The sequence below is a fragment of the Mustela putorius genome, unplaced genomic scaffold (assembly GCF_011764305.1).
Source record: "Mustela putorius furo isolate JIRA1106 unplaced genomic scaffold, ASM1176430v1.1 tig00003853_pilon_pilon_pilon, whole genome shotgun sequence".
Lineage (NCBI taxonomy): Eukaryota > Metazoa > Chordata > Mammalia > Carnivora > Mustelidae > Mustela > Mustela putorius.
The window spans coordinates 15,109,149-15,131,260 of NW_025422005.1; the positions used below are offsets into that span (position 1 = coordinate 15,109,149).

At 52.6% G+C, this 22,112-nt stretch overlaps 1 protein-coding gene across 7 annotated transcripts in view; it reads right to left on the reverse strand.

Moving 5' to 3' along the window:
• Nucleotides 1-22,112, reverse strand: part of ECE1 (endothelin converting enzyme 1) — a 115,307-nt gene that overhangs the window by 25,534 nt on the left and 67,661 nt on the right. For all 7 annotated transcript variants that reach the window (XM_045063917.1, XM_045063916.1, XM_004741267.3 and 4 more), the window contains 4 exons: nt 6,932-7,053; nt 5,479-5,625; nt 4,345-4,410; nt 3,110-3,301 (listed from right to left, as the gene is read on the reverse strand). In XM_045063917.1, the coding sequence (XP_044919852.1) occupies nt 3,110-3,301; nt 4,345-4,410; nt 5,479-5,625; nt 6,932-7,053 (527 nt within the window). The remainder of the gene's footprint in view (nt 1-3,109; nt 3,302-4,344; nt 4,411-5,478; nt 5,626-6,931; nt 7,054-22,112) is intronic.

Genomic DNA, 22,112 nt, shown 5'->3' on the forward strand with positions numbered 1-22,112 from the left:
TAAGGTGACCTTCCTGCGGTCACATAGTTAACCAGTGACCGTGCCTGTCCACTATCCAGGCTCACTCGTCTCTCCGGTTTCAAAGGGCAGCTCAGCTGCAGGGGGCAAGGACCTCAGAGGACGGAAGAGGGCAGCTCCCGCAGGCAGCGGCGTGCTGGCTCTCGGGGGGCAACCCGAGTGGCCTCTCTCCCTAACCTGCGCGTTTGCTCTCTCTTCCCGGCATGAGCCCCTCGGGTGGGTCAACCTCTGGGGCTCCTCCATAACGTTTCCGGGGCTGTGAAACTGGGAGTGTCCAGGTGAGACGGTCAAATAGGGCTTAGCAGCTGCCTGCAGGACCTGCTGGCAAAGACGCCTGGGAAACTCACCAAGTTGACAAAATGTTGTTGTTTATACAATTAACGAAAGCTTCCCAGACTGCAGGCGACTGGGACACTCTCATCAGGGCACAGCCATCAGGTGGTGATAAATCCCTGTGTACTTAACACAAGCCTGGTTCTGTAGGGAGAGCAGGTGTTCTGTGCGGGTAAATTCCCATAACTCCAGATAAGGTGTGCGTCGAATACCAGAATTTTCACATTTTCTATCTTGCTTTAGTGAATGCCTAACTTAGACATGTGTGCCTCGATCTGTCTCCATGGAGATGGCTGTTTTAACTAACCAGGACATTCCACTTGTGACTCAAATCCTTTGGGGCACACCAGTCAGCTCTATTTTCCAGACCTGCAGCCAGAGGGTCCGGATGGTCACCAACCAACCAGCCCAAGTAGGCTTGCAAATAAGAGAAAAGAAAGATGCTCTCAGATTTTTATCTCAGCTGGAGAATTAAGAGCAAAGAATCAGGCTCATTCCCAAATAACTTTTGATGCAGAAGGTCCCAGAGAGGAAGGAGAAGGTCCTCAGGCCCCTGAGAGAAGCAATAGAAGGATGTCCGATTCATGGCTCTGAATTCAGACCCTGTTGGGGGCTGGCCTGGAGCCACTCTGTATTCTGGAACCATACTCTGAAGGTAGGTGCACTTTTCCCAGAGTCACCTGCGGTGTAGGAAGAGAACCAAATTTCCAGACACCAGGGAACACCAAGACAGGCTCTGTCCAAGGTTGGAAGGATCAGACTGGATAAGTGCTGGAACTATGGGCTGTCACCAAGAAAGCAACATGCGAATAAGGCTTACTATACGTTTGACTTGTCCGTGTCAGTTTACACAGTGACATCCCAGGTAGAGATTCTTTTGGCTTCAGGGATCCAGGACTTAGTCTTTAGACATAATTTTTTTAAAATATCGACATATGCCCAGTTTCTCTGGGAAACGCTCCACAGTTTTCAACTTGTTTTCTACGAACGCTGTGGCCAGAGTGAAGAACCACTGCCCCTTATGGGGACAGGGGCTGCCCGCATCCCTCTCTGTGTTCTGGAACACAGCAGGAGCGAAGGAGAGAGCAGAGCCCCATTTTACAAGGAAGGAAGTCCAGGTGCGAGGAGGGGGGTCATGTGACTTGCCCAGGGGCTGGGCCAGAGCAGTCTTCTGACCCCAAGCCTGGGGCTCGTCCCTCTGCAGACGTTGTCCCCACCCTAGCAGCTCTGCAGCGGCGGAGGAGGAGGAAAAGAGAAAAGCCGCGTGATAGGGTGCCCAGGGGTGGCAGCAGGAAGCCACGCCAGGCCGGATGTGCTCAGGGCCACCAAGTCTTCTCTGCTGCTCTTGGGGTAGAGTTGGCCGGCACCATGGCCACTGTGGGGGTTACTGGGCGGCCGCAGGTGGCCCGCCTGGGCAGAGAAGCAGGCCCCTGGAGCAAACCAAACTGCACAGCACAGACGGCATCTCCTTTGACCTCTGGGCCTCGGGGCGGAAAAACAGCACCAGATGGTAGCCAACAGCTTGCTGATCTCCGTAACAACCACGCGGCCCCGCTCACCCCGATGCCAACATCTCCGGGGATCTAAGAGGCAGCTGGCACCCAGAAGCAGCCCTATTGCCCTCAGCCCCAGCTCTGCCTGGGCCGCAGCTCCACCTGGGACAGCCGGCCAGCCTCCAGACCACTGGCTCACTCAGCAGATCCCCTTCCCTGACTTGACCCTATCCCTGCCCTAGGGCCCTCCTTTTCCCAAAGCACTCAGCAGCGAGTCCGGGATTATCTCCTCGTTGGTGTGCCTCCCTGACCTGGAAGTACCTCCGGAGCAAGGCCTCGAGGGCGGCCCCATACACACCTGTTAGAGGGAGGGACGGAGGCAGAAAAAAGGTAGGGACCTACATGTTCTTCCTGAAAGGAGAGGAAATTTGCCAGCTCTAATGGATGGGCAGGACCTGGCTGGTCAAGGAGAGCAGGAGGAAGGAGATGGCCTGGTGGAACCCCAAGTGGCCTACACCGTCCTCCCCAGCGGGCAAGCGGTCCTCCCCGGGCACTCCTAGGCAATGGCAGGAAACAGGAAGACTAGCCAAGGCTACTCTGCTGATTCCTCTGTGACCCTGGGGACCTGGGATAAGACCAGACACCAACACATGGTGAACTGGAAAGATGAAACTGGCAGGTGATCACCTCAACGCACCACCTGCAGGTCCCAGGGAGCCACCGGGGGGCGGCCTTTGGCAGAGGGGCCGCTGGCTTTGGAGCTGGGTTAGTCAGTGACAGGGAGCAAGCAACCCCATTACACCTCCAGGACGTTGCCAAGGCTCATGGCAAGAGCAGAGATCCTGTGAGCCAAGCCTGAGTCCACTGTCCAGCTCCCTTGATACTTAGGGAGCCTTGGGGCCTTGAACATGTCATTCAACCTCCTGGCCTGGCAAAGGGAGAAGTGGCTACAAAACCACCCCTCACGCCGCCTGCTGTACACCAGGCTCCACAGGACTGGAGCTTGAGACCAGAAATGCCCAATCAGTGTGGGTGATTATCATCATGACCCTAGAGCCTCCCCAGGTAAATGCTGTTACAGAAAAGCTGTGTGGCCTCTAGCAGGTAACTGAATGTCCCTGAGCCTCAGTTTTCCTATCTGCGAACTGGGTACAACCAGCCTTGCTTCATAGGGTTGTTCTGAGGACCTGATGAAGTGGATACAGAAACCCTGGCCCAGCGCCCTATGTCCTGAAGCCCTGGGTGTGTCCCCGCCTCCACGTTACCTGCAACTCAGCAGCGGTCACTTTGTGGTAGATGAGCTCCTCGTCCCGGCGCTTCTCCTGGGGGATGGTGATGTTGGCCAGCGCTGTCTCAAAGTCCAGGATCTGCTGCATCTGGGGCCGGATGGCGTCTTCGTCCCCGCCACCTAACAGCTTGCCCAGCTGGACCATGTAGTTCAGGTACCCCGTCAGCACCTGTGGGCCCGGCCCCCGCGATACGTCAGTGCTGTCACCCACGCATGGCCCGCTGGACAAGGGTGGAGGGTGGGGTGGGGCCAAGCCACCACGGGGAAGGTTCTGGCTCTGTGCTGCCCTACTGGCTGCCCCACAGCACTCAGGACAAAGCCCATAGGTCCCCGGCAGGTGGGTCCCTGCAGTCCTAGCCCACACCTGCTCTTGGATGCCTGTCACAAGAAAGTTACCAACAGACCGTCTTTCAGTTCTTAGAACACAGTTTTCTGAGCCGCACTTCTCCACTGTGGCCCCAGACTGGAATTAGGTTCCCCTGCTCAACTTTCTCAGCTCACCCTTGAGTGACCATAACTGGTCACTATGCCTGTAACTGTTCATTAACTGTTTAGTTAATGAACACCCCCCTTCCCTGCTAGACCCCAAGCCCCGGGGGCGGGGACATGCCTGTCCAGGTCCCCAGTATCTGCCCAGCAGCAGGCACGGGGGAGCTGTCTGCTCAATGTAATTGGGCGGATAATGCAGTGAGAGACAATGACCCGCAGGCGAAGTTTCCCTGGGACATCGTGAGACACATGAGTTTTGGAGTCAGTGGGTCTGGATGTAAACCTCAGCCTCACCGCTGTGGGACCTTGAGTGGGTCACTTAGCGTCTCTGAGCCTTGCTCGCTCCTCTGTAAAAGGCAAGGTGAAAATAATGGCCACCAGGCGGGTCGGGGGAATGAAGTTCAGAGACGTTCTGTACCTGCAGGGTTACTGGGAGGGCCGGAAGTGAGTCTATCAACGACAGTGGCCATTACTGTCTCGCTCTACAGTCGAACAAAGGACACCTGTTCCCTGCCTCTTGTGCCCACGACACCTGAATGTGAAGCAGCCAAAGAGGGGGGATCCCCTTCCCTGCCAGGCACTGCCTAGCACCCATCAGGTAAGTGACACCTCTGTGCAACTCCAGCTTTGAAGACCCACGTAGGTGTGGACCCTCAGGAGACACTCAGCGGGTAAAAGGCCCGGGGTGTGGGCTGGGAGCCACTCCCTCGGCATTACACTCACCTTCTCATTTTCCGTTTTGTTCAGGTAATAGTCCCTTGAGGGTAAGCCCAGGCCAGACTGGTCGACCTGGAGAGGAAGGCAGGAGTGACCGGGGGGCTCCTGTCACATGGCAACATGGGACTAGCCCGGGTGCCCGTAGGAGCAGGAGCTGGTGGCGGAGGCCACCTCTGAGGTGTGCCCACCCAGGGCAGGGACAGACACATGTCTGGCAGCACACCTGCCCAAACACAGGGATTCTGGGCCCTTCTGAAGGGTCAGAGCCACCCTCCTCAATCAGCACCTCTGAGGCTTGGCACAGCACTTCTCCTTAATTAAAAACTTCCTAAGATGGTGCGGTGGTTAACAGCTACTCACACCCTGCCTGGCCTTCGTCAAGCTACCGAAGCTTCCCTCTGGGTCTTCCTCTGGAAAACAGGGGAACTAGGATCTCCCGCTGAGCTGGAGTGAGGATCAGAGGGGAGGTCGCCTGGAGAGGGTGTGCGGAGGGTGTGGCAGGTCGGGGAGCCTCAATTTCTGACCAGCAGCTCACACAGCCTCGTGGGTGCACCCAGGCCAACCTGGCTGTCAGTGTTACTACGGTTCCTTTGATTGATAAGCAAACTGCGGCTCAGAGAGGTCACTTGCTGAGGTCATGCGATGAGGGACAGACAGAGCTGGGTAGGACAGAGCTGGGTAGGAACCTCAGCCCAGCCTGGGCTCCTGGCTTCTGCATCGCAGGGTGGGCAGACCAGGGCTTCCCTGGGTGCACTGACACCAAGGCTAGGGCAGGCTCCAGCAGGAAGAGCGGGACTCAGGGCCATAAAGGCCAGGAGCCGAGGATGGGGGACCCAGAAGTTAACATCACTCTTGGGGCCCACAGTGACCAATCCGAATCTCGGAGATTCATCTGTGCCACGGTGACAGCCTCCCCACCCCGATCCCGCACCTGAAAACAGCAGGCTGCATTTTCATGACTTCTCGCCTATACAAATCTCATGGTTCAGAGCCTCAGAAATAACCCCGGCTCCGAAACCTGGAGGCTGTCTCCCAGCGCAAGTCTGCCCTGAGCCCTGGCACTTGCAAAACTCAGAACAGGTCATGAGGTGAGACTCAGAACATGCCTATTCCTCTTCCTGGGGCCCCAGGCCGGCTCACCTGGATCACGTTGCTGTTGGAATTCTTGGAGTCGGCACTGACGTACACAGAGAAGAAGGGGGAGGTGCGGTAGTGAGAGGTGACCACCTGCAGTGTGTCCTGGAAGTTGTCTTTGTCCCAGGGACCGGTGATGTTCCAGCCCCCGAGCTGTGGGGACCAGAGGGAACAGCGAAGTGATGAGGTGGCAGGGAGAACCCGGCATGAATTCTGCTTCCGCCGCTCACTGGCTCTGTGACCCTCGGGTGGTCATCTGACCCCTGAGCCTCAAGAGCCGGGGCAAGGGACGGTCCTCACCAGAGTTTCTGACCAACACACAGGAGATGCCGCTGGGGCGAGACTGATCCTGACCAAGTGCGCCAATGACACACAGCGAGAGAGAGAGAGAGAACACAAGCAGGAGCAGTGGGAGAGCGAGAACAGGCTTCCCTCCATCCCAGGACCCTAGGACCATGACCTGAGCTGAAGGCAGATGCCTAATGACAGAGCCACCCAGATGCCCCAAAATCTTTTAAAAAATAGAATAAAATAAATAAATAAATAAAGGTTGATAAAGCAGTGGTTGCTAGTTTCTCTCAGAGCTAGGATTTTTTTTTTTTTTTCCAAGTAGGCTCCATGCCCAACATAGGGCTCAAACTCACAACCCCGAGATCAAGAATTGCAGGCTCTACGGACTGAGCCAGCCGGGTGCCCCGGAGCTGGGATTTCTGTAATCTCCTCGGTCTCCTTGGCTTGGCACACACTGGCAGGTGGGGCCTGTGCCAGAGGGGAGAGCTGTCCAACCCCAGTGCCCACAGCTCCCGACCCTGCTGTGATGCCTTCCCACAGCCAAGCTACGAGGAAGGGCACTGAGGGAGCCTGGGACAGCCAGAAAACATGCACGGCCGCCCTCTGTGGGTGCCAGGCAGCCTGGCCAGCCGTGGGCGGCCCCCCAAGAATCCATCCAAGACTGGGAGACGCTCGGCAAGAACCTCCTTGCAGGAGGATGGGGAGGCCTGGGGTATGTGGGGCCTTCCTTATGGGGTGAGGTTCTGCCTCTGATCCAAGATTCTCTGTTGGTCCTTCTGGAACATACCCCACCCTCACACACAGACAAGCCCTCGAAGCAAGAGGAAGCAGCAAAGTAGAGAAACATTTTCTCTGTAAATACAGTCCCTATGTCACCCAGATACACAGAGACACACACACGTGACAGACATCCACAACGATGATGACACACACCCCCAATACAGAGATTCCCACCCGCAGACACGTGTGTGCACACGAGCACACGCGCGAGCGTGCAGACACACACACTAAGACACTTGCAGCTCCAACGGGTTCTAAAGTCCAGCTGGGTAAGGCAGCTGGGGGTGTGAGGTAGCCGGGGGACCCGGCAGTTCCAGAGGTGGGGATAGGGGTGCAGGCAGGTGGCACAGGCCAGAAGAGAGCCAGGAAAGCCAGCTCCAGGACTCACCTTCTCAATCAGCTCCATCAAAGGCTTGGCTTTGAGCTCCTCGATCCTGGTTTCATTCATACATGCACGGTAGTACACTTGGGCCTTCCTTTCTGCCTCGCTCACACTGGCCGTGGAATTTTCTGGAATGATAGGAGATAGAAGTTTGCAACCTGCCCCCATTTGCTCAGTGGGTGGCCTGGGGGAGTCCTTCTGGGAGCCTTGGTGTGCTCAGCTGTAAAAAGACCTAGGATTTCTGCCTATCAGGACAGCCGCAAGGCCTCAGCCACAGCGGGTCTGTGACTGTCCTGGTCAGAGCCCAGCCAACTGAAGTGCTTCCTAACTTTTGCTAACTGCAAATAAGAAGAGCATACCAGGGCGCCTGGGTGGCTCAGTGGGTTAAGCCACTGCCTTCGGCTCAGGTCATGATCTCAGGGTCCTGGGATCGAGTCCCACATCCCGCTCTCTGCTCAGCAGGGAGCCTGCTTCCCTCTCTCTCTCTCTCTGCCTGCCTCTCCATCTACTTGTGATTTCTCTCTGTCAAATAAATAAATAAATAAATAAAATCTTTAAAAAACAAATAAATAAATAAGAAGAGCATACCATGTTTCTTCCCGTCCACCAGTCAGGTTTGTAGACATGTCCCTTGGTTGGCAGCACAGGGCCACCCAGCAGGATGGCCTGCTTTCCCTGCTGGTCAATGTGGGGCCCAAACAGCCCCACCTGGTCTGTGGGACAAAGGCCTGCCTTGGCTCTCAGATCCCAGATGACCTCTCTCGTGATAGACTGGAGCCGAATGGAAGCTTCCAAGGCCTCGTGCATCCTTGCCCCTCCCTCTTGGAGGGGCTAGCCTTGTCTGTCAGATGTACAGTTGACCCGGAGTGCTGCTGCCATTTCTCTCCCTGACTCCGCAGTCAGTGTCTCCATCTTTTGCGCCAGGACACCCGGGAGACTTTAGTCATCCCCTTCTCCCTCTCCCTGTCCTTGGTGTCCTGGTCCAGGTGCCACCTGCTGAGGGCCACATTCCTGTATGTGCACCAACACAGGGCAGGGTCCTTCCTATGCCCAGTGGGGGACCACATCCTGCTGTTCAAGCCACGAAGGACCTACTATGTGCCAATTCGGGTCATGAAGGGCCTACTATGTGCTGGGGCTCCTGTGCCTGAGCCTTCATCTCAGAGCCCTGTTCCTGATGGTATCTGGGTCCCTGGCCCCCTCAGTTCTGTCTGTCTGCCTTGCTTCTCCCTGGGGACCTCCTTCCTCCCTGCTCCAGGCACTTCTCCTCATTTCAAGTTTGTTTCTTTTGGATCCAGAAACTCCTTCCTTTGCTTCCTTCAAAGACCTCCCTGCCCCCAATCCCCATGTTCTCCACCAACACTTTTCTGGCAGATAAGGGTCTGCCTTATCCATTCACCCACTAAACAGATACCAGATGCTTACTCTGTGCTAGGTACTGCGCCTGCTTCAGAGACACAAAAGACAATGTCCCTGTCCCCGTGGAGCTTCCTTCCTAGTGTGAACACACAGACACCAAACAAGCAAACACATAAAGGAGAAGCTCATTCCCGCCTTCCCGTATGAGGTGCTGTTGAAACCCTATTGCCTTGGAGGCCTTTCCCAGAGGCCATCCTTCCCGTGGAGCCTCTCCTGAGATGGTCCTTCATGAGGGCCCCAGCATGGAGCACCGACCAAGTGTCAGGCACCGGGCTGGGCTCAGGGTTTTATAGACATGAAAAAGACCTGCTCACTCTCCACCTCCTGGGCACTCATAGCCTAATGGTGAACGCAGTCAAGCAAAGAAATGACCCAGAGACACGAAAGTACTTTAGTTAAGGCAAATGACTGTGGAACCCAGAGAAAAATCACACCCTTCGATGGTGTGAGGTGAGGTTGGGGGCGGGGCTCTATCTCTGAGCCAGTTCTTTAATTTATTTTTTTAATTAAAAAAATTTTTTTTAGGGGTGCCTAGGTGGCTCAGTGGGTTAAAACCTCTACCTTCAGCTCAGGTCATGATTCCAGGGTCCTGGGATCGAGCCCTGCATTGGGCTCTCTGCTCAGCAGGGAGCCTATTTCCATCTCTCTCTCTCTCTCTCTGCCTGCCCCTCTGCCTACTTGTGATCTCTGCCTGTCAAATAAATAAATAAAATCTTTAAAAAAAAAAAAGAATTTCTAACTCTTCTAGTTAATAGAATTAAAATTATATTTCACTCTTTAAAAAAATTTTTTTTTTTAGTAGGCTCTATGCGCAGTGTGGGGCTCGAACTCACCATACCTAGTCAGGTATTGCATGTTTCACATCCTCCCCAGCCAGGCACCCCAAGCCGGTTCTTTTAAAGGTAAGAAGTTGGAGCACCTGGGTGGCTCAGTCAGTTAAGCAGCTGCCATCGGCTCAGGTCATGATCCTGGTGACTTGGGATCAAGCCCTGCATCGGGCTCCTTCCTCAGGAAAGAGCCTGCTTCCCCCACTCCACCTGCCTGTGCTCTCTCCAAAATAAATAAAATAAATCCAAAAGCCTAAAAAAAAATTAATAAAGTTAAGAAGTTATTCACCAGGTAGGAATGAGGGGAAAGTTGGAGAGTTTGAGGAAACACGAGAAGCACAGAAAGGCATGCTGTCTGGAAAAAAGATACCCGTTCGATGTGGCACATGGTGCAGAGGGCATGAGGTCACTTCGGCTCTCCCAGCCCTGTCCTAAGAGCCCATCTGCCCTCCCCCAATTCTTTTTTTTTTTTTTTTAATATTTTTTTTTATTTATTTGATAGAGATCACAATTAGGCAGAGAGGCAGGCAGAGAGAGAGAAGGGAAGCAGGCTCCCCGCTGAGCAGAGAGCCCAATGCGGGGCTTGATCCCAGGACCCTGGGATCATGACCCGAGCCAAAGGCAGAGGCTTTAACCCACTGAGCCACCCAGGCACCCCTCTCCCTCCAGTTCTTACGATAACCAGTATCCTGATTTTCTTTGGGCAGAGAGCACTACCCCCATCTTGCTGAAGTCAGGGTGATAGCCCTGAAGAGGGCCTTGGGCTAGTCTGAAGGGAGATGCAGAGACAGGACAACCCTGAGAGAGACAGAGGTCCGGGGCCTGAGTGACGAGGGGGACCTGAGTGACAGCCCTGGGGACCACAGGCTGCCATGCTGCAGAGGCCTGGAAACACCAGTGTGTCCCCCCTGTCCCTCCAGAGCGTGAGACGAGGCCTCCTGGAGGGAAGGGCAGAAATGGGGAGAGCTGGCCGTCCCCCTGCTTCAGACCCGAGAAGCAGAAGTGCAGGGAAAGCAAAGGGAGCTTCCACTCCGCCCCCCGCCTAGCCTAGGAGCCTTGTTTCTCTGACAATGGCTCCCAGCTGCGAGGCTCCTAGAAGGGAAAACACAAGAAAGTCATTGCTCACCCGAGCCTGTAAGCGGCATCTCCCCCATGCACATGCAGCTCTGGCCGTGACCCTGAAATGCCAGGGCCAGCGTCGGGGGAGTGTGTTCTGTGCGCTCTGGCCCGTGAGCAGATCTGGCATCTCCTTCTCCTTTGCCCAAGGCCACTGAGATAAGAGGCCCGAAGAAAGGCTGTGGAGGAACGGCCTGGCATTGCTCAGTAGAGGGAGTTCCAGGCTTCCATCTTGCCCCAGCAGAATCCCTGCGTTATCACTTACAAACGTTCTTCAAGCAAGCGCATGGCCCCTCTCTCCTTCGCTGACAGGCTGCTCCCGATGAGCTCAAACTTCCTTCCTCTGAGCTCCACGCCCTGGATCGCACATCCACTTGTTTTCCCGCAAAGGTTTATTGAGTTCCTACGGCCTGGTGGCTGCTGCGGTGGGGGGAGAATGCAGCAAGCCACATGGACTCAGGGCTGTCCCCGTGAGGCCTGTAGCCCAGGAGGCGGGACAGAGAGCAGCAGGACGATCACAGAGCATCTGACCGCAGGGAGGGCAGGAGCTCTGAGGACCAAGTCCAGGAGGGCCTGAGAAGGACAGCAGGGGAGGCCCAGGGAACCTTGTCTGGACTCGGGGCTCAGTGTGGAGTGGATGTAGGTAGCTGGGCCTGGGCTGCTTCAGGCCCCAGTTTGCGTCCCAGTCATCTCTGTTTCTTCGCCTGTACCTGGAAAGCCCACAGTAGCCCTAAGCAGCATTTGCTGGAAGAACAGAGCCCAGTGTCGCTTCTGAGGAGGAAGGAGGCAATTTCTGGATGTCGAGAGAGTGATGAGGTCAGCGCCAGACAGAGAGTGGCATGGGGAGGACAGGAGGCAGGCGGGGCAGAAAGGGACAGGAGCACAGGCCTGGCAGAAAGGGACAGGAGCACAGGCCTCACCAGCAACAGGCGTTTACAGCCCCTATACTCCCACAGGGACACTGGCTGGGGCAGGAGCTCTGGGAGGTCAAGTTCCGCCACTCCTCCCCCTGCCTCTCTCTGGCTCATGGAGCCCACTGGGATAACCCCAGCACACACCCCCACCTCCGCTCCTCTGTCTTCTCCCATAGGACACCATGGCCTGGCAGGCACTGGGCATTCAAGGGCTGAAGCAAGACGGCCAGGGGGAGGCCGCTGCGCAGACGAGGTGAGCGGTAATGTGGGCTGGGGCCAGGGTGATGGCAGAGAGGGGGTGAGAGGCAGTTGGAGTGGGAGAGAAAGAGGAGTCATAGATGCCGAGTTTTCCTGGACGGGAGCAAGGGCTTGCTGCTGAGAGGTGGGAGATTAGGGATGGGAATGAGATAAGCAGTTAGTTCCGTTTCTGACAACTTTAGGTGAAACGTCTATTAGACACAGAAGTGGAACCCTGGGTGTGAAGTTTATAGCACTAGTGTTTTGTGCCCTGGAGGGGGGCACCTGGGTAATGCAGTTGGGTGTCCAACTCTTGGTTTCAGCTCAGGTCGTGTTCTCTGGGCCGTGGGATCGAGCCCCACATCAGGCTCCATGCTCAGCGCACAGTCCGCTTGGGACACTCTCTTGCTCTCCTTCTACCCCTCCCCCGACAAAATAAATAAATAAATAAAACCCCACTAATGTGCTCTGGACTATACGAATGCCTTAAAATTACCTATAAGGCCCTATATCATGCATTTTCAACAGGGACAATATTGCCCCCAAAGGGGGAGAGAATTAGCTCTTAGGGAGCAGAAACATCGTACCTTTCAGGTATACATACATTACATAAACAGGTGCATAGCATTATCTTTTGTATTCTTCTTGGACAACACAGAAGAAATGGATAACATACCAGAAATATACAGCCTGCCAAGACAAAATCATGATGAAATAGAAAATCTGAACAGACCAACTACTAGTAAGGAGATTGAATCGGTCCCCAAAAATCTCTCAACAAATGAAAGTCTAGGACTAGACATGAGTGCTACCAAATATTCGACAAAGAATTAATACCAATCTTTCTCAAACTCTTCCAAAAGACAGAAGAGGAGGGAATTCTTCCAAACTTCTTTTGCAAGGCCAACATTACCCTGATACCAAAACCAAAGACACCACAACAAAAGAAAACTATAGGCTAATATCCCTGATGAACACAGATGCCAAAATACTCAACAACAGATCAGCACACAGAATTCAATAAGCCATTGAAAGGATCATACAGCGTGATCAAGTGGGATTTATTCCAGGAATGCAAGAATGGCTCAGTGTCCGTAAGTCAATGTAATTTACCACATTAACAAAATGAAGGATAAAAATCATTTGATCCTCTCAATAGATAAAGAAAAAGCATCTGACTGCATAAAAGCAACATCCATTGATGATGAAAACTCTCAAAAAGTGGTTACAGTGGGAATGTATCTCAACATAGCAAAGGCCATATATGACAAGCCCACCGCTAACATCACAGTCAGTGGTAAAAGCTTGTCCTCTAAGATCAGAAAAAGACCAGGATGCCCACTCTTGTCACTTTTATTCAACATAGCACTGGGAGTCACAGTCAGAGCAATTAGTTCAGAAAAAGAAATAAAAGACATCCAAATTAGAAAAGAAGAAGTAAAACTGTCACTATTTGCAGAGAACACAGAAAACCCTAGAGACTTCACCAAAAACCTGTCAGAACTAATGAACAAATTCAGCTGCAAGATACAAAATCAATACATAAAAATCTGTTGTATTTCTATACACTAATAATGAACTATCAAAAAGAGAAATGAAGAAATTTACAATGATGTAATTTATAATTACATCAGAAAGAATAAAACACCCAGGAATAAATTTAACCAAGGAGGTGAAAGACCTGTATATTGAGAACTACAAGACATTAGTGAGAGAAAGTGGAGAAGAGGGGTGCCTGAGTGGCTCAGTTGTTAAGTATATGCCTTTGGCTCAGGTCATGATCCTAGGCTCCCTGCTCAGTGGGAAGCCTGCTTCTCCCTCTCCTGCTGCCCCTGCTGTGTTCCCTCCTTCGCGGTGTCTCTCTCTCTCTCTCTGTCAAATAAATAAATAACATCTTTAAAAAAAGAAAAAAGGAAAAAGAAACTGGAGAAGACACATAAATGGAAAGATATTCTGTGCTCACAGATTGGAGGAGGTAGTTCTGTTGAAATGTCCATACTGCCTGAAGCAATGTAGAGATCCACAGCAATCCTTATCCAATTCTCATGGCATTTTTTCCAGAAATAGAACAAACAGGGGCACCTGGGGGACTCAGTCAGTTAAGCATCTGCCTTCGGCTCAGGTCACGACCTCAGGGCCCCGGGATGGAGCCCCATGTTGTCATGGGCGGGGCTGGGGGGTGTCCCTGCTCAGCAAGGAGTCTGCTTCTCCCTCTGCCTCTGCTCTTCCCCCTGCTGGTGCTCTCTCTCTCTTTCAAATAAAATCTTTATTTATTTATTTATTTATTTGAGAGAGAGAATGAGAAAGGGGAGGGTCGGGGGAGAAGCAGACTCCCCGCCGAGCAGAGACCCATGCGGGACTCAATCCCTGGACTCCAGGATCCTGACCTGAGCCGAAGGCAGTCACTTAACCAACTCAACCAGGCAGGTGCCCTCAAATAAAATCTTAGAAAAAAAAAAAAAAAAGAAAGAAATATAACAAACAATACTAAAATTTGTGTCGAACCATAAAAGACCCTGAAGAGCCATGGCAATTGTTTTTTTGTTTGTTTTTTTCTGTTTTTTTTTTTTTTAAGAGATTTTATTTATTTCTTGAGAAAGAGAAAGAGCAGGGCGCCTGGGTGGTTCGGTGGGTTGAAGCCTCTGCCTTTGGCTCAGGTCATGATCTCGGGGGTCCTGGGATTCAGTCCCACATCTGCTCTTTGCTCAGTGGGGAGTCTGCTTCCCCGCCCCTCCCCCGCCTGGCCACGTGCCTCTCTGCCTACTTGTGATCTCTGTTGGTCAAATAAATAAATAAAGTCTTTTTAAAAAAGAAAAAAAAAAAGAAAGAAAGAAAGAGAAAGAGCACAAGCTGAAGGAGGGGCAGAGGGACAAGCAGACTCTCTGCTGAACATGGAGCCTGAGGTGGGGCTCGATGTGGGGGGCGGGGTGTTGATCCCAAGACCCTGAGATCATGACCTGAGCCCAAGTCAGGCTTAACTGACAGACCCACCCAAGTGCCCCGAGGCATAGCAATCTTTTTTTTTTTTTTAAGATTAATTAATTTCTTTATTAGAGAGAGCACAAGTAGGCAGAGCAGCAGGCAGAGGGAGGGGGGAGAAGCAGGTTCTCTGCTGAGCAGGAGCCCGCTGTGGGGATCATGACCTGAGCAGAAGGCAGCAGCTTAACTGACTGAGCAACCCAGGGGCCCCTAGGCATAGCAATCTTAAGAAAGAGAAACAAAGCTGGCTTCACACTCCCTGACTTCAAGCTATATTACAAAGCTATAGTAATTAAGACATTATGGTATTGGCATAAAAACAGACACAGAGATCAATGGAATAGGATAGAAAGAAAGAAATGCATTACTACTTAATATATGACACAGGAGCCAAGAATATTTGCTGGGGAAAGCACAATTTCTTCTGTAAGCGTTATTGGGGAAATTAGGACAGCCACACTCAGGAGAAGGAATCTGGACCCCTATCTCATGTCATATGTAAAAATTAACTCAAATTGGATTAAAGACTTGAACATCATACCTCAAGCCATAAAACCCCTGTAAGAAAACATAGGTGGTGAGTTCCTTGACTTCAGTGTTGCTGATGACTTTCTTAATCTGACACCAAAAGCAAAAGCAACAGAAGTAAAGATAAACAAATAGCTACATCCAGCTAAAAAGCTTTAGCACAACAAAGGAACCCATCAATAAGATGAAAAGACAACCTAGTGAGTGGGAGAAAATATTTATATATCATACATCTGTTAAGGGACTAGTATCCAAAATATATAAAGAACTCATACATCTCAACAACAAAGAAAAAAAATCTAATTAAAAGATGGGAAGATGATCTGATCATTTTCCCAAAGACATACAGATGGCCAGAAGGTACATGAGAAGATGTTCTGTATCATTAGTCATCAGGAAACGCAAAACAAAACCACGGTGGAATATCACCTCACACCTGTTAGAATGGCTCACACCAAAAAGACAAGGAACAAATGTTGGAGAGGGTGCAGAGGAAAAGAAACCCTTGTTTCTTGAATGTAAATTGCTCAGCCTCTATGGAAAGTAGCATGGAGGGGTGCCTGGGTGGCCTAGTCATTACACGTCTGCCTTTGGCTCAGGTCATGATCCTGGGGTCCTGGGATGGAGCCCTGCATGGGGCTCCTTGCTCAGCAGGAAGTCTGTTTCTCCCTTTCCCACTCCCCTCACTTGTGTTCCCTCTCCCGCTGTCTCTCTTTCTCTCTCAAAAAAAAAAAAAAAAAAAAAAAAAAAAAAAAGAGTAGGGGCGCCTGGGTGGCTCAGTGGGTTAAAGCCTCTGCCTTCGGCTCAGGTCATGACCCTAAGGTCCTGGGATCGAGCCCCACATCGCGCTGTCTGCTCAGTGAGCCTGCTTCCCTTCTTCTCTCTCTGCCTGCCTCTCTGCCTACTTGTGATCTCTGTCAAACAAATAAATAAAATCTTTTTCTTAAACAAGTAGTATGGAGGCGCCTTGAAAAATTTAAAGTAGAACTTCCCTATGATTTCTGCTGGGTACTTATCCAAGGAAACAAAAACACTAACTTGAAAACGTATCCACACCCCCATGCAGCAGTATTTACAACCACCAAGATACTGAACCAACCTAAGTGCCCACTGACGGATGAATAAAGAAAATGCAGCGCACACACTCCCCCCCACACGCAGAGGACTACTATTTGTCCATAAAAAAGAAAGAAATCTTGCCATTTGTGACATCAAGGATGAACCTCAAAGATATTTTGGTAATTGGGGGAAGTTAGAGAAAGACAAATACTGTATAATCTCTCTTACATGTGGAATTTAAAAAATACATATATATAAAAAATATATACATATACATAAACATGTAACAAAAACCAAGCTCATAGATAAGGAGAACAGATTAGCAGTTGCTGGAGTTGTTGGGGGGGGGGTTTAGAGAAATGGGCGAACTGTTTTTATTTATTTAAATAAATTGAGTTAGGGATGCCTGGTGGCTCAGTTGGTTGAGCAACTGCCTTCGGTTTAGGTCATGGTCCTGGAGTCCCAGGATGGAGTCCTGCCTCGGGTTCCCAGCTCCACGGGGAGTCGGTTTCTCCCTCTGTCCTTCTCCCTTCTCATGCTCCCTCTCATTGTCTCTCTCTCAAAATAAAAATCTTTTTAAAAAATTGATGAAAAAATTAGGTAAAACAGAAAAGAATTTTAGGCAGGGGGCAAGAATGAAAAAAAGCTGAGAAACCTCGCCCTCACTGTGGGCCTCCAGCTCCCGTCTGCATCCTGCCCCGCCTCCCCCGCCTTGTTCCCATACTCCTGCCCCATCCCTGTGGTCTATTCTCTCACAACTAATTCCAGTTTCTGCCCCAGCGTTCCTGCTCTGAAGGCCCAGCCCTCCAGACTGCTGTGTCTGCAGCGGCCTCCTCGCTTCCCGGGCTTGCTTCCTACTCCGCTCGTTTCAAAGCCCTAACTCTTTGCAGCCACCTTATTTACTCATTTATTTGTTTACGGTCTGTCTCCCCTGATGGAATGCAGGCCCCACTAGGAAAGGCTGTCTTATTCCTCACGCCATCCCGGCACCTAGTGATGGCTGGCACATAGCCAGTGTACCATACATAACTGTGGAATGAAGGAATGAATGATGGAATGTTCTGGGAGCTCCAGAGAGGAAGATACCAATCACATCAGTCTGAGGAGGAGGCTTTGATTCAAAGGGAAATCAGTCACACACAGTTTTCTTGTGAGGAAAACCCTGGTCTCCTTTGAGACTCCTCGCTTGCATTTACTTCCCAGAAGAAGGTTCCATGGAAGCAGGCCAGGCGCCATCAACAGCGCAGCTCCCAGGACAGAGCAGGGGGCCAGTTTTGGATATGGTGGCACTTCCAAGGCCCCCAAGGTATGAAAATAATTTGGCAGCCCACGGCCAGACAACAGGGCTCCCAATTGCCGGGGCTACTTCCTTCCAGGGTCCCTGAGTTCCAGAGACATCCTCTGTCCCTTCCCCAAAGTCCCAAAGAGGAAAGACAGCATACCCTCTACTTGACCCACTTCTTCCTCTGGGAGTTTTCACTGGAACCCCCTCTTCCACACCACTCCCTGGGAGGAAAGGAAACACCCAGCAGCTGGGCGGGCTGCCGGGATGGAGCTTCCCGGGAATTCTGTGATCCCAGTGCGACCCATCGGGCCAGGAGCACGTGGGACTCCACATCAGGGCGAGACCAGCCCTTGTCTGAGATAAAACCATAGACTTGGTATGGGTAGTCGCAGGCCTCTCAGGAGCCCCATCCTGTGAGAGGAAGTGGGGGGGGGCTGATAAATGAGGCCCCTTCTTCTGCAGAGGAACAAAAATAATGATAAGACCATTACCATTACTGGTGCCTACGACAGACAGGCCCAGCCCGGGCTGAGCTCTTCTCAGTACCCCACCGGCACCCCGAGGTCAGACTATCACCCCATTCACAGGGAAAGAAAGGAGGCCCAGGGAGAGGAAGGAACTTGCCTGAGAGGCAACACTAATACGTCACATGCTAGAATTTGAACCCAAGCCTTCTCAGGCTTCCCTGAGAGAAGGAACTGCTTTCTCTGTGTGTGGGTGTGGCTGTGTGTGTGCATCAGGTCCTAATAGTTTCCACCCGCGAGTGCTATTAGTATCCAGCCCAATTCAGAGGCAAGAGGTTGAGTAACGTGTCCAAAGTCACACGAGTGAGCGGCGGAGGCTGGGACAGGGGCCTGAGCACTCTCTGTGCGCCTTTTCTTTCCTGCAGGCTGGCTCGGAAAACTGGAGGTAGCACCCAAGCAGACCGGCCACCCCAGAGAAGCCCCGGACACCCCCTGCCTTTCCCGGAATGGGAAAAAGGGGCACACAGCTGCCGACACGGTACCGAACAGAAAGCATGGGGTCACAGATCTTGTCCAGAGGGTTTCCTGCGTGCACAAGGAGAAGAAAAGAAGCTGGATAGCAACTACTAGAAAAACAAATCAGAATAAAAGTACGAGAGATGGGGCGCTTGGGTGGCTCAGTGGGTTAAAGCCTCTGCCTTCGGCTCAGGTCATGATCCCAGGGTCCTGGGATCGAGCCCCACATCGGGCTCTCTGCTCAGCGGGGAGCCTGCTTCCTCCTCTCTCTCTGCCTGCCTCTCTGCCTATTTGTGATTTCTGTCTGTCAAAAAAAAAAAAAAAAAAAAAAAGTACGAGAGATGGCACAGGGTGACAGGATTAGTTGCCAAGTCACTGACACGAACAGATTGAATGCCAATGGAATGATGATTCTGTCTCCATTTCTCCGGCAGACTGGCGCTGGGCTACACGGAAGAGAGACTATGAAGTCCTTGTGAAATCCATGATGCTCAAACTATTATAAAAACCAGGCATTCATTTTGCACGCATTAATCTTACAATAGAAAACAGTACAGGGGCGCCTGGGTGGCTCAGTGGGTTACGTGTCTGCCTTTGGCTCGGGTCATGATCCTGGGGTCTTGGGATCAAACCCCACATCAGGCTCCCAGATCAGCAGGGAGCCTGCTTCTCCCTCTGCCTCTGGCTGCCACTCCCCCTGGTTGTACTCTGTCTCTCAAATAAATAATCTTTTTTTTAATGAAAGAAAGCACAGTATGTAGGATAAACACATAAAACACAACTGTAACTCGAGTCCAAAGAAGCCCTTTGGTAGCCTCAGAGGGCATCACAGAGGAAGCAGGTTTGAGGAAAGTCCTACAGGACAAGAAGCGGCGAGGCAGGTAGTCTAGACAGCAGATGGGTCTGTGTTAAGAGCACAAGCTGGTGGGAAGGCCCAGCCTTGGGGTGAGAGGTCCTGCTGCATCCTTGCCCTGATGAAGTGAGGCCACATGCTTGTCTCCCTGAGGCCCACGAGGACAGCCCAAGCCGGCAACCCGAGGGGGCAACAGAATGTCTCTCGGGTGAGTATCTCTGCTCGCGCAGCTGAGGTCATGCCTCCCAGCCAGCGGGCTGCAAGGAAGTGCCACAGGGGGGACCTGGCAGAGCTCAGCCCACCAGCGACAGATCTGCCCAGATTTCCTCTGAGGGGGGGCCCCTGTGAATTCACCTTTCAGAGAAAGGAGTGGCTTGTCCAAGGTCCTGCCCCCACAGCTGATCGTTATAGCTGTTCTGCCTGACCTGGTGACACAGTCCTCACCAGCACTCCAAAAGTTCTCTCTTCTGCCAGAGAAGCCCACCCCAGGCCAGCTTGGACAGTCTGGGAACCCCCGGGCACACTGCAACCCCCAGCAGCTCCAGCCCTCCCCCCACCCCCGCGGGACCTGCTGGCTGACTCCTGTGTCTTGGGGAAGATGAAACCAGCCTGGCCTCGAGCCCAGGAATGCACTGGCATTCTGTTCAGCATTTTCTGTCACCCACTCACCTGCCCCCTGCTCCTTCGGGGGTTTCCTGGTGCCAAAGTCCCAGGAGTTAGCCTGCAGGTAGGGGACTCCGGGGATATGCCTTCTGGTGAAGCTCCTGGTCAGAATGACCTGGAACTGGCCTCACCTACTATGTTCATCGAGCCCTGGCCAGATCCCATCTAAAGTGGAGAGCTTCACCAAGCAGCTCCTGGGGAAAGGAGCCTGCCACTCTGTGGCCTCCACATGGTTGGTCTGACTCAGGGGAGTCAGTGGAAAAAGAAGGGAAGTTTGACGTCCCCCAGCTCTGGGGCCAAATCTCAGCTAAGTGTCATCATTTCCTGAGTGTCTGTGAGTCTCCTCTGTATAATGGGGATATTCCTCTATGGCTTCAATAAAATAATCCAAGGAAACAGCCTAGTGTGGTCATGGATATGCCCTGTACCTCATTTCCTGGTAAGTAGGTCCACATCAGGGCCTCCATGAGAAATATGTAATTCTTAGATTTCTTCGATCACCTCACTAATACGTAGAATATCCCCCTCAATGCTCTTTGAGTTCAGGAGCCTGGGGAGTCTGTCTGTGGTCCCATAGCTTGCTGGGAGAGGTCTGGGCTGGAGCTCACTCAGTGCACTGGGCAGTACACTCAGTACACCAGCTCTGCTCGGCTGGGTCCTCATGAGGTGCCAGGATCTGTGCTGAGCACGGGGAACTAGCACACACAAGCCAGCACTCACGGCAATCTCGAGTCTGATGGCACCATTATCCCCATTTTACAGATAATAAGTTGGAGAGGAGCCAGGTCACTTGTCCAAGGCTATAGGAGTGATAAGCTGGTGTGCCAGGGCGGCCTGACTTTAAAACCCTGCAGTCTGGCCTCCTGATGCCACCAGGCCCCAGTCCCAGGGGCAGGGGCTCGAACACATGGTTCTGGCTGTTCTGTGCCCAGCTGAGCACAGCTCCCCACCTACACCTTGACTCTTGGGGACAGGATGGAGGTAAGGCCAGAGCCCAGGACCATAGCCCACTCCTCCCAGGCCCTGCCAGCTGGGGGGGCAGGGCAGGGGGATGGACTCAGTCCTGGCAGAGGCCCAAGGTCCCCCTTGGAGCAGGATCCACAGGCGCCACACACAAGGACCAGTCCTGGGCCTAACTGGGAGGTCAGAGGACCCATCTGTCTGTCTTCTCCATCCCGTCTCGGTGCTGACTATCCCCCCGGGCAGGAGCCCCTCTCCATGAAGGACTGGTAGTGTCTCCTCAGCAGGGTCACTTAGCTTCTCTGAGCCTGTTTCCTTATCCACGACATGGGAACAACGGCCCCTAAGTCCCAGGGAGGCAGTGAGGATGAAGGAGGCAGGAGACAGAAAGAGCTGGAACAGAGCACGGACAGTGGCAGCCACTCAACAAACATCAGTTTCTTCCCCTCTTTCCTTCAGACCGCCACGCTCCACACTGCCAGCAGCATGGGGACGGGGGCATTCGTGCCCATCGGACTGGAGGGGGTGTGAGGCGGGGAAAGGACACACGGCCCAGACTGAGTCGGACAAGTCCCTTCTGTGCCACCTGCTAGCTGGTCTCGAGGATGGCTCTGGACATCAGTGTCCTCATCTCTCAAATGGGATGAACGATACCTTCCTCACTCCTGCCCTACAGGATCGAATAGGAGGACATCGACAAAAAGCTCCGTAAACTGTAAAGTGCTGTGCAAAGGTCAAAGGTGAATAATACCTATCACCCTCACACGCACAGCAGCCAGCACGATACGCCAGGCCAAGGCAATGCACCTTAAATACATTTTTCCCATTTTATTTTCATAACCTGGAGGCGGCTCTACTGAATGAAGGTATCCTGAGGGGTCATGTCATTGACCCGAGATCACAAAGAAAGAGGTGGAGGCAGGGCTTGAACCCAGGTCCTGGTAACCGAAGGAGAGGCTCTGGCCCATCTCGTCATCCTGCTTGGACTGTCCTCCTGCTTTGGTTGTTGGTTCCTGACAAGCCCTTGGCTGTCTTCAGGTGCTGGAGAAGGGACATCCCTGAGTTCCAGTCTGGCTACCCCAGACATTCGCCTGTTAAGCTTCTAGTTCTGAAATGAAAGGCTGTGTCCCCTTTCAAAGGCACCTACCTAGATAGCATAAAGCAGGGGCTTTGCTGTTCCAGACACACAGGGTTCCCTCAGCTCCCCATCGCCTCCATGTACCACTGAGCTCTGATGCTCAGGGAGACAAGCCTGAGGCCGGGGGGGGGGGAGGGGGGGGTGGAGGGCGCAGAGAATAGAGAGAATGGTGGGCGGTGGGTGGGTCTCACCTAGCAGCGCGCCCCACCCCCACCCAGAATGGGCTGGG